This window comes from Chiroxiphia lanceolata, chromosome 1, assembly GCF_009829145.1.
Source record: "Chiroxiphia lanceolata isolate bChiLan1 chromosome 1, bChiLan1.pri, whole genome shotgun sequence".
Lineage (NCBI taxonomy): Eukaryota > Metazoa > Chordata > Aves > Passeriformes > Pipridae > Chiroxiphia > Chiroxiphia lanceolata.
The window spans coordinates 121,626,315-121,638,445 of NC_045637.1; the positions used below are offsets into that span (position 1 = coordinate 121,626,315).

The 12,131-nt window shown below is 48.4% G+C and overlaps 1 protein-coding gene across 1 annotated transcript in view; it reads left to right on the top strand.

The window, feature by feature from the left end:
* The window catches only part of HOXA3 (homeobox A3), a 45,442-nt gene extending 34,558 nt beyond the window's left edge, over nt 1-10,884 (top strand). Inside the window, 3 exon segments of the mRNA XM_032679321.1 lie at nt 7,040-7,630; nt 9,096-9,677; nt 9,680-10,884. Of these exon segments, the coding sequence (XP_032535212.1) occupies nt 7,040-7,630; nt 9,096-9,677; nt 9,680-9,864 (1,358 nt within the window). The 3' untranslated portion in view covers nt 9,865-10,884.
* Nucleotides 10,885-12,131: the final 1,247 nt, after the last annotated feature.

Genomic DNA, 12,131 nt, shown 5'->3' on the forward strand with positions numbered 1-12,131 from the left:
TGCTGTTGATGGCCAGCTGCCTCTGCTCCAGCCCCTCGATTGCCATCTTATCATTATTTATGACCGGCTAGAGATCGGAAGCCTCCTTTATTGTCATGTTTGAAATTTCTCCCTTAAATTTATTCTATTATTTTATTTGTGTGTTTTTGTGTTTGTTTATTTATGTATTTGGCAAGTCGGAGAAAACTATGCGGGGGGTGTATGTGATGCTCCTCGGTCGGGGTCGTGCTCGAGTGTGCGGCGGCGGTTGTTGTTTTATGGGTGTTTGCTCGGCCGCTGCCGCTCCGTAAATCGATGACTGTGCGATCGTGCTGCCATTTTATTTATGATGCTTTAGTGGTACTTTGTTTACTGTGAGCGGAGCGCTGCATGGGCGCTCAGCAATATGGCAAAGCTTCTCCTTCCCAAATGAGCCAAGGGGCTCCTCTTTATTTCTCCGCGGTGAGAAGGAACAAGCCAGCCACGGCTTCTAACAATAAATCAACCTTGCAAATGTGCGGGTTTATTCTGTCTCTCAGAAAGGGGATCTGGAAAGAGAGAATAAAAAGGAGAGGACTGGGAAGTACCTTCTAGGACGACCTAAATTCATATCCATCCCGTCGTTTACATAAATATAGATACATCTGTATATATAAATATGTGAGTATTTGCATATACTTATAAATATGAATGCGCATATATATATATATATATATATATATATATGAAGAATGCGCTTTAAATGACAAAAAAGAAAGATTATTTGGCTATCCAAGGAGGGCAAAATGCTATATGAAACCATATTTCTCCGGTGTGCCCCGGCTTTGGGAAAGGTTGGAGCACTGGGGCTGGCTTTCCTCCACATCTCTCGCCTATTCCTGTTGTACTATTTTGTGTCCAGTTACCCGGTGTTTTTAATTGCTCGTCTTCTAAGCGGTCAGAAAGGGAAGGGAAGGGAAGGAAAGAAGAAGAAAAGCGAACGATGATAAAATCTCTGCTGAAAACAACAACAAAAAAGGTTATTTCCACTCGGAGCTGCTCGCGGCCGTTCTGCAGAGATCTGCAGGGTGATGTTTGGGATGGTCTCACGTTTTCCTGTTCTTTAAAGCTGCTCTCAAAGCAGAACTGACCCTAATAAGTTATATTTCCTCTTCTCGCCATACTGAAGCACGTTGCTCTTTCTTAGACCCGGCGTCTCTCTCTCTTCAGCGAGGGGAGGAGAGCTGTTTCACTCCCAGCTGTGTGTCTAAAAGCCAAGGCTGGCTTTACCGTGTTTTGAAATGGGCCAAACGCGCCTCAAAATAAGCGCGAGCTTTAATTGCAGCTAAATTACTTGGCAGCGTTTCCTCTGATTTATGGCCCAGTTCGGATGCATATTGACCCAGTTAAAACACTCATAAATAATACAGTCCTTCTCTAGAGCAAAAGAAAGCAAGAAGAGTTCTGGAGGAGAGAGGGATTTCGGCGAGTTGTGTAAATAACTTCAGTCCGTTGAGCAAATAGCGAAGGGTGCGTTGCCTCTCCAGTGTTAGAAAATATAAACAACAATTTAGACTGACCACGACTCGCTTCGATTGTCCAGTCCTTCTCTAATTCAGCTGATATCTCCTCCTAAATCTCTAACGACTTGGACAGGCACCAGTTCCAGAACTGCCCCCCTTCTCCAGCACCTCCCTACCCTGTTATTTCATCTCTAAGAGATCCCCCCCAAAACCAGCTTTGAACTATGGTGCTACCTGCTTCCATTTCGGGGCATCCAAGGACAAGGCGCTTTACAGGCATTATTTTATTCGGAAATTAGTAACTCCGGGGAGGGGAGGGGGGAGACAGGAGGGAGTCCCGCAGAGTGAGTCTCTTCGGGGAGAAAAGGCAGCTCATTTCTGACCCAGGAATCAGCCCCAAACGCCGCCCGTCCCTCCCCGAGCTGAGCCCTATCTCTCTCCGCGGAATGAAGCAGAAAGAAAATATTCGGCCTCTGGGAGGGAAAAACAGATAAAAACAGCGGGGATTTGTGCGTTGGAACACTTATTCTACATCATCGGAGACATAAAAAAAAATAATCATCTTCTCATGTTTAAAATTACCTCTTTGGGGAGAGAGGGGGCGTGGGGAAAACAGGACTAATACGAGAATCCTCGCAAAATACTCTTTGCAGGCAGTAAGACGAACGGAGGAAACACTACAATATTCCTATGAACCCTTTCCGTTCTCACGATTAAAGTCCTTGCAAATCCTTTCATTTTTAAAAAGACCTTCCCGCCACTTCCCTTCTCCTCTCTTAAATACAGACACGTAGTCAGAATATCCCGCTGGAGATGGCTCCCAAGTTGAAACGCGCTCCTCGGAAAAGCTCTCGTAGCTTTCGGCGGGGCTCCCCAAACCAGCAGGCTACCCCGTGTCCGCAGGTTTCGGCAGTCCCCATCTTTCTCTCCCAGTCCAAATCCTCCTCGCCAGTCCGAGGGGCTCCGTCGGGGCGCAGCGCTGCCTCTCGCTATTTGGCCGGGCAAGTGGGCGAATGGCAGATCAGCAGTTTCAGAAGAAAGTGTGGGGTTGATTATTGACTAAAAAGACTTTTTTTTTCTTCCGATGCAACATTCATGGGATTGTTTGAAGCAAAACCCGTACGCGGGATTTTTGCCTCTCCTCTCCTCCTACGCTGGCCACTTCCCCTTTCATGTGGTGCCTTCTCACTTATGCCATAAGGAGCAAGTGTTTTCTGTTTTAGTGCTCTGTTTACAGCTTTGGTGCACGAAGTCATAAATCTTGCATAGCCATAAATGACAAAAACCATTGGTATGCGTAAGAGGCCACCCCAGCCTATAGTGCTTTTTATTTCTCGCTTCCCCCTGGCTTTGTTTGTGTTTAAAGATGACGCCGGGCTCCCTCGTGCTTTAAACGGACTGGTTACATTTGTAATGCCTTAATTAACGAAGTAATGTCAAATTTACACCTAGGTTTTATTCGGAGGTTCCGCTTAATGCAGAACGCAGAGCCCCGTTAACGTCTGCCAGACCGGCAGGGTCTGAAACTTTGTTTAAGTTCTCGTTTGCACGGTCGCTGCCGTGTTTCTGTTGCAGGAAACTGGGGGGACTCCACCACCCCCAAAACCCATGGCGCTGAAGAAGGAGGCGAGGGCCTTCCCCACCTCTGCCTCGGAAAGAAGGCGAAGGCGAGCTGTGAGGCTCCGGGCCCGCATCCACGCGGGGCTGACGCCCACACGTCCCCACGGGGGGCTGCGGGCACCCCGACCCGTCTGTGCAGCACATGTGTGTGTGTGAGCGCCTCTGTGCCCGTCCCAGGCGTTGGGGATATTTGGGGGGGAGGGACGGGACAGGGGGGTGTCTGTGTGTACATCTGTGTGTGTGTGCGCTCACGCATGCATGAGTTAATAATTAGTAACTCTAATGATTTCCAGCGTGGCTCTGAAAGCATCGCCCAGAGCGGGGATCCTGGTGGGCTTCGGTTGGCTCTCCGGACCCAGCCTCGGCTCTCCGGGCTTTGCTCCCCTCCCCGGGACTCAGCCAGGGCTGTGCGGGGCTCCTGGCCGTGAGGAGAGGCAGAGGGGCTATTCTGCAGCCGCCCCCCGAGCCCACCGATAAGAGGGACAAAGTCGAGGCCCCCCAGCAGCACCCCGGAGGCTGGTGAGAGCGACCCTTTGTGAGCGCCGTTTGTCTTCATTAGCATAATTTTCCTGGACTTTGGTGACGCCCGGGTGCGGGGGGGGCCGCACTCCTTCACTGCCGCGCTCCTCCGCTCCCTCCCCAGCCCCCACCCTGCCCTAGGCTTCCCAGGCGGCCTCCTTTCTTTCTTCCTTCCTTTTTTTTTTTAAATTTTTTTTCTTTTTTTTTTTTTCCTCCACTCCCCCCCTCCCCTCCACCCTTTCTCTTTCCCTCTCTCTCTTTCCTTTCCCAGAGCAGCCCTGGGAAACATCCCCGTCCTCCGTGCCCCGCGCAGGGGGAGGCCGGTACGCCAGGGACCGGCTCGGGGTAGGGTGGGCAGCCTCCAGCGTCAGGGGAGCGGGGAAGGCGGGTGTCCGGAGCAACCGTCCCCATCCGTGCGGGGCAGGGCTCGTCCCGGGTGCGGAGTAACTGAGCCGGTGCCCACCCCGCGGCCACAGGGATCAGGCTGAGGCAGACAGCCCCTGCTCCCTGGGTTGTGTCGCCTCCAAAAAAAAAAAAAGAGAGAGAGAGAGAGAGCGAGCATGCTGGCTTCCGCCTCAGTCGTCAGAAGTTAAGGTAAGCAGGCCACAAATACGCTGCTATCAGTCGTGAATGGCGGAGTTTATGTCCCAGTGATTTATGACCGTAGACTTAAATGTCGGTTCAAGAAGAGTTCACAAGCTGGGGCTTCCTTCCAGGCAGTGACTGATAACCCTTACACTTCATGTTCAGGCAGCTCTCTCTGCTCTTTCCTCCCACCCCCCCCACCTTCTCTCAACTTCATCTTTATCTTTCAGGAAATCTTTCAGGGGGGTACTGCGCGATTTTTTCGTCCTAGAGTCAGAGTTCGGGGCTCGGCTGAGAGTTACAGGGCAAAGATCTGGTGTGCTTGGGAGGAGGGGGAAACGGAGGGAAGGAGAGGATAGGAGAGAGCTGAAGTGGGGAGTGGAGGAAAGCAAGCGAATTGCCTTCCCCAAGCAACTTTCATCTGCTGTCTCGGGCCGTTTGGGTGGGGGGACAGAAGTTGGTAAATGACAGATCTGTGTATTGCACAAACGGAGATGAAGCCGATAAATCGGGCATTGGAAAAATCGGTGGCCCATCTGTGTTTGTGAGACCTGGCCTTTTGTATTCGAGGGGGAGAGGAGAACTCTTCCACTCCCAGGCACCGGCTGGGGTGGTAAATCCACCCCCACCCTTGCTCCCCTCTCCCGTTAGGACGCTATTATTATCGTGATCGTTGTCGCTCTTAATCCCGCTATTCTCGCTTTCTCCAGGAATGACCAGGCTCTCCTCAGGTTACCCCCGCTTCTCCATAACTTTGTAGGAAGTGATTAACTTGGCGAAGCCAAACGCGGGATCTGATTTTTTTTTTACTTACTGGCAGGCGGCCGAAACTTCAATAATATTTTTACTTCTGAGTAAAGTTGTCTATTGTCTGCGGGCCAGCAGCTGCGGGAGAATCTCCACTCCGCACTACCCGTCCTGCCTGACCCTCAAAACTTCCTAGCGGCCGAGGGAAGGCGAAATATTTGATGTCGCGATCATGAAAGGCGGGTGTCTTTGTAGAATCACCGCTGGCTGATTATTTCCTCCTTCTCCTCTGGTAGTGGTGTCTATATTCTCTCTTTCAAAGGAATTGAGAAAAATCACACCAGGCCTAGATAGCATCGGGAAGGAGAGGCGAGGAACTGGAAATTGTGTGCGCGCCTCAGATCTCCATCGCCTTATTAGCTTAATAGCATCCAAAGAGCTTGATTAGTGCAATAACAGGATAGCTGCTCTGCTGTAGGTGTATTGCCTTCATTTTGTTACGATCTAACAAAAGGAGTACTGTTTTCTAAGAACCTGTATAACTTGAAAGGCGTAGATGAGCTCGTTTGGTGCATATGTTGTGTAAGGCTTTTCGCCCCTAGCATTTGTCTCATTAGATGTTTTGGGGGGGAAGCATCCAGCTGCTTAAGTACAGGGAAAGTGGTAAAATAAAAGAGAGGCTCTTCTGATCTGAAAGACATGGTTATTTGCCAGCAAGAGGGTGGGGGGACGGTTGAGGAACACACTTCAATTTCTGAGACAATGTGAGTGCGTGGAAACAGCTCCTAGATCGGAGGTTACACACAGGTCTTCTCTCATTAATACGGGTGATTCTTTAATTGGTTATTTTCAAGCAGGTGACCAGTAGACTTTAATCTGGGGAGAGAGGGGGGGTTGCGTGGAGGGGGGGAAATCCCAGAAAGAAAGGAGGATGGGTGACCAAAAAAAAAAAAAAAGGGGAGCGGGGGGGGGGGGGACGGGGAGGGATTCGCCGGGCAGGAGAAGCATTCTCTGGATTTGTGTCCACCCTCTCCCCAGCCAAGTGACCCTCATACATCAATTACATAGCAGTTTCCAAGACAGAACCTATTATCGCTAAGTTGGAAGGAAAGTTCAAGCCGTGGTCATGGAGATGAACGCTGGTTTTTCAGGTTCCTGGTGTTTTTTTCCCCCCCAATCCATCATGTTTTAACAGGTAGGATCTGGCTGATTCCACGAAAAGTTAGTGTCTTGAAAATAACTGCTGGAAAAAAAAAAAAACCAACAACCATGGGCGAAGCTCCCAACTTGCCCCTGCTGGCCTCGCAGAAGGGGCTTTGTGCGGCGGCGGGTGCAGTTAAGGCTCCAGACCCAGTCACGAGTGGGAGGAGGGCTCGAGCACTCGGGGGCCGAGAGGGAGCCGCTGCGGGCGTCGGTCGGGGCTCGCCCGTGCAGAAACCGCCGCTGCCAGGGTGCATGACCTGGCCGTTTCGGGTTGGGGTGCGAGCACGGAGGGGAGAAGGTGCTTTGTTTATTTTCCTATCGAGCATTTCATAGACAAGCTAAAATCCATCACTTGGAATCGGGGTGTTTACATATCCCTGCTAGGGAACCTTTCCACCCCTCTCCTGCCCCCTGCCACACGTAGACAGGAACAATCTCATGTATTTCTTTGAAGTTGTATAGAGAGTCGTAACCAGGAGGAGAAAGGCTAAAAATAAAACGACATTGGTTACAGGAGAGAGTTTGATCTTAGAGTTGGAATGAAGTAAGAGCCCACCCCCTACCCATCACTGATTCCTCGATCACCCTTATCTCAGCGACCAGTATTAAAACAGCCTCTTGGTGATAAACGATCAAACCCCCTTGCTCTATTTCTTAAGAAGAAACAAACAAATAAATAAATAAATAACCCTAGAAAGCCCATATCCCGGTGCAGCAAAGCACATATTTGTAGCTGCCAGTAAATGCTCTGCGCCTGAGGCCAAGTCATGCTGCTAAATATTGCTGACCACTTTTTCTTTTATGGCTTTCATGTCACTTAGCTATTGAAAGTAAGATGGATTTGTACCATTTCTTCACCCTGCTCTGCTCTCCCCACACCCCAGGTCTGCCTGGAGAGGCCATTGGAGGAAGAACGCCACGTGACAGAGGGGTGCCAATGTTATTCTCCAAGGGTGTCAAGACCCTGTCAGTTTGTGAAATAAATATTGGGAAACAACGAAATGCAAAAAGCGACCCTACTACGACAGCCTCTGCAATCTATGGTGCCTACCCCTACCAAGGAGCAAATGGTTTCACTTATAATGCGAGTCAGCAGCAATATCCTCCATCTTCATCACTTGTGGAAACTGAGTACCACCGCCCTGCGTGCTCCCTCCAGTCCCCTGGCAGCTCTGTGTCCCACCACAAGGCCAATGACATCAGTGAGAGTTGCATGAGGACCCTCCCCAGCCAGCCTCTCCAGCCTCCTGGCCTCGCTGACCCACAGGCTCCACCGCAGCCACCTCCAGCCCAGCAGGCACAACCTCCACCTCCATCCTCCACCTCACCATCTCAAAATGCCAGCAGCAACCCTGCCCCAGCCAACCCCACCAAAAGCCCAGCTCTTAACTCACCCACCGTGTCCAAACAGATATTCCCGTGGATGAAAGAGTCTCGGCAAAACACAAAGCAAAAAACCAGCAGTTCCAGTTCAGGTATGAAACGTGCTCCCCCTCTCCCTGGGTACCCCTTGGCTGGCTATGCATCCAGTAGGGAGGAGGGCTGTCTCTACCCATCTTCACTTCAGGGAAGGGAGGGCAGGGGCTTTTTTGCTCTCTGAGTTGACTGCCTTAAGCTTTTGGAAAGGGGTTGCTATCACTTGGCTTATTCACTGAGGGGAGTCAGTGAACAAATCACCCCATGCAAAACTTTTCCAACCTTGCAGAATAGGTCTGAATTGACTTTGCTTCCTAGTGGCTGAACCACTTGTGCCCTCCCACATCCATCGCATTTCCTAGGTAATCCCCTCTCCAGTAAATCATGTCAATGTGGAGTAGCCCAGGCCTTAAGCCAGAGACTTGTCCCGAGTACTTTGTTGGCATGGTGCTGTTAGATTAATAAGACAGTGACCTATCTCTACTGAAGTGTAACGGGAATAAAATAGCTCATAATCACATCCAGGCAGGATCAATGCCCTGCATGCAGTCAGAACCTCTTCCTATTTTAATAAGCTGATTGGCAAAGTTACAAGCCTGGTAAACAGAAATCATTCTGGAGTGCCATAAACTTCAGCCCATAAAACATTATTTGAGGGATGGAAGTGTATATCAATGCTTTTATTACTGAAGGAAACCTAAATTGATAACATCAGTGCTAGCTCTAATGCCCAGGAGTTGGGTTTATTCTGACTTCTTCCTCTTTTTCACTTAAGTGTACCTTGGAAAGAGAAAACTTTAGCAATGGTCTTTGCCAGTCTGCTTTTTAAAGTCATGTAACACTGCTGTTTACAGCCTTCCTTATCATGTATGTATTTTATTAAAAAGCAGTAAAGTTTCAGTATATCTATATGCCTATCTGCAAGCTTAGCCACTGTAGGATACTTCCCAATCGCTACCATATGTTTATGCCATACACTAGACATGATAAAACCACTATACCGTCAATTCTATGTTTTTATGTTAAAATTTTATACCATAGATATCCAATTTTCAGACATTTCTAGCTTATATGTATATATATATCTGAAATGGTATATTAAATGGTTTTTAGAAAAAGAGAGCTTCAGGTCTTTACAGCAATGGAGAACAGCTAGTTCTTGAAGACTCTGATCACACTATGCTAGCAGAACCATAGGTTCACCTTCAGACTTTCTAAACCTCACTGTATTTCCCTAAACCTTTCCTGCTCCTTTATACCAAGTTCAAGATATGTTGCATGCTGTCATTCTTAAAGGAAGCAAGTGTAGTCATATAGTGACACTAATGAGGTGAAGGAAGTCTTTTGATGGTTGTTACTTGGCACGACCGAGCTCATGCCATGGGGGAGAACTTGGTGCACACATGGGCATCCATCTTGTGCTTGAGAGCTGGACTCTCCCGGTGCTGGTGGTGTTGGCCATTTTCTCGTGTTGCCATGTCTAGGTTTGCCATACTGATTGTGTTCTTTGTGTGATTTGCATAGGTGAGAGTTGTGCTGGTGATAAAAGCCCTCCGGGGCAAGCCTCCTCTAAGAGAGCCCGTACAGCTTACACAAGTGCCCAGCTGGTAGAACTGGAAAAGGAGTTCCACTTCAATAGGTACCTTTGCAGGCCACGAAGGGTAGAAATGGCTAATTTGCTCAATCTCACGGAAAGACAGATCAAAATCTGGTTTCAAAACCGCAGAATGAAATACAAAAAGGATCAAAAGGGTAAGGGCATGATGACCTCTTCAGGAGGACAGTCCCCAAGCAGAAGCCCTGTCCCTCCAGCTGCTGGGGGATATCTAAACTCTATGCATTCTTTAGTAAACAGCGTCCCCTACGAGCCCCAGTCGCCTCCGCCATTTAACAAGCCTCATCAAAACACCTATGGCATCCCTGCATCGTATACCACTCCTCTTAATAATTGCCCACCTCCTCAAAAGAGATACACGGGAACGGCAGCTGTGACACCTGAATACGATACTCATCCTCTTCAAGGCAACGGTTATGGGAATCCACATATACAGGGAAGCCCCGTCTATGTAGGGGGCAACTACGTGGAGACCATGACCAATTCTGGGCCTTCATCTTTGGTCTAACCTCATCTCCTCATCCTCCCTCTGCCAACATGGACTACAGCGGGGCTGGGCCAATGGGCAACAATCACCACCATGGACCTTGTGATCCACATCCAACATACACAGACCTTACTGCTCACCATCCTTCTCAGGGAAGAATTCAGGAAGCGCCCAAACTCACCCATCTGTAAGAGACAGGAGTCACTAAGTGGAACACCAAGCCCCCAAGTTTTGGAAAGTACTCATCCCTTCCCTTCTCTTTCTCCTCCCTCCATCATGTGCCCTCCCCTCCCCTTCTCGTTTCTTTTGTTCATTTTGGTTTGGTTTGTTTCCTTTCGTAAAAGCGTTTTCTAGTTTATGTGACGTAGCAATATTTGTTGCTTGAATTGCTCTATAGTTTCACTAGTGGATATTTATCTTCTTGAACTGTAGCCTTGTGTCTCACTTTGGGAGTATGCAGAGGCTTTATACTTTACCTTCTACACTTTTATCAAAACAGGGTATATGAACAAATTTTCTATAAAAGGAATTCTTAAATGTGAATTTGTTCGTACATGATTGATCCCACGGGGAAGCAATTTTTTTTATTGCACTTCTTTTAAATAGCAAGAAAGACATCACAAGCGCTTGGACAGGGCCTCCCTGGACAATTATTGATACGTGTAAGTCTTTCAATGTGTGTATGCTGGTGAACATTCAGATTTATTTATATTTTTTTTTGCAAACATTGAATAATCTAAGTGTTTAAAATTTTATTTATCCCCATTTGTTCATATTTATATATATATAAAAAAAATCTGTACCCTGAATATTCAGGCGGTATTTACCTGGCCATATGTCAGATGGCATATCGGCACGTGTTGGAAATATCATTTGAAAGGAAACTAGTAGCTCCTTTTATTAAAAATGGTGATAACGATGATGATGATGATGCAATAAAATACGGGAAAAAAGATCACGGTTTGAATACTTTATGCTTGTAACATCCAGCTAGGTGAAAAGCGTGTGAAGCTGAAAAGGCTAGATTTGTTTTGAAAGTTATACATTCCTTGCTGCTCACGTTCTGGAAAAAAAAAAATAAAGTTTTTATTCTGAATAAGAAAGAGTTAAGAACATGTTCTTCACAGCTCAGGGGAAGGGAGAGCCCTTCATGACGTGGGGAGATAGGAAACTCGCCTGTAAACTCACACGAGGATCTGATCGCCCACCCAAAGGGCCCCGCGATGCCTTTACAGCATTTCTTAGGCATGGAGAGAGAGTTTTCTTTTCCTCTCCCTTTTCCCTCTATGTTTCTCTCTTTTTTTTTTTTTCTTTCCTTCCGCGGGGCTTCAGGGCCCGTGGCTGCTGCCTCCTCCGCACCCGCTGCGCGGTGCCAGCCCGGCGCGAGAGGCAGGCGGGCGCGGATCGCCCCCTCCCCGCGGGGTCTGAGGGGAGACCGGCAGCGGAGCAGCGCCAGGAGGCCAGCGGGGGTGTGTGCGTGTATGTGTGTACAAGGGTGTGTGTGAAGCACATGGGAGCAGAGCTCAGGATAAAGCTCTGTGTGGGTGCTGGCGCGGAGGGGTCGCCTTGTTCCTGGGCTGGCCCGCTGTGGAAAGAGGGGAGCCGGGAGCCGGGGCTCCGGAGCCCCGCCAGCACTGGGGAGCAGTGGTGGTAGAGAAGGGTCCGGCCGAACCGCGAATGCGGCTGGGGCGTGGATGTGCACTGCTACTCCTTCCACCCGCCATCCTCCCCGTCCTCTTTTCCTTTTCCTTTAAGACGTGGATTTTTTTTTTTTTAAATAATTAGTATTTTTTATTATTTTATTTGGAGCTTGTTTCATTCTTGCTGAACCGTCTTCCTCCCACCGTAGCCTGAAGCTGTGGGGAGGGGAGCCTTGTGTTCCCTTTCTTCCCTCGTGGGGGTGTGGATGTGTGTGCGTGTGTGTTTGTATCGCAGGAGGGGGACACGGTACTGTAGAAGGGCGACTGTCCCGACCCCAAACGGGCACCCGTAGGGGTCTCCGGTCCGAATCAGCTCGAGGTAGAAGGGAGAAACCCACAAGTTTGTGTTTAAATCCCATTTTTCTTCCTTTCAGGTGAAATGTCCATAATTTTCAGATTGAAACTTGAAAGATAAATCAAAACGGACCTTAATATACTAGGTAAAATACACCCCTGCATGTTTATAAAGACATATTCCTATGCTATGTAGATAATAATGCACGCTGTTCACCATCTGTATCTTTTAGAGCACAGAAAAAAAATGTCGCCATTTTGGTCTCATACTGAAATATTATTAATCTTTGGGCTTTATCTTGTTCCCAGAACCATCCTTGCCTGATGCTGAAACATTGTCATGCATCCGTGAATCTATACAGAGCTTTTCTGCATAAATAGATAAAGCGTGCTCAGTCAAAGAAAAGAACAGCAAATAGATTTATACCGTGCTGTTTATTGTATATGTAGACATGTAAGCGTGG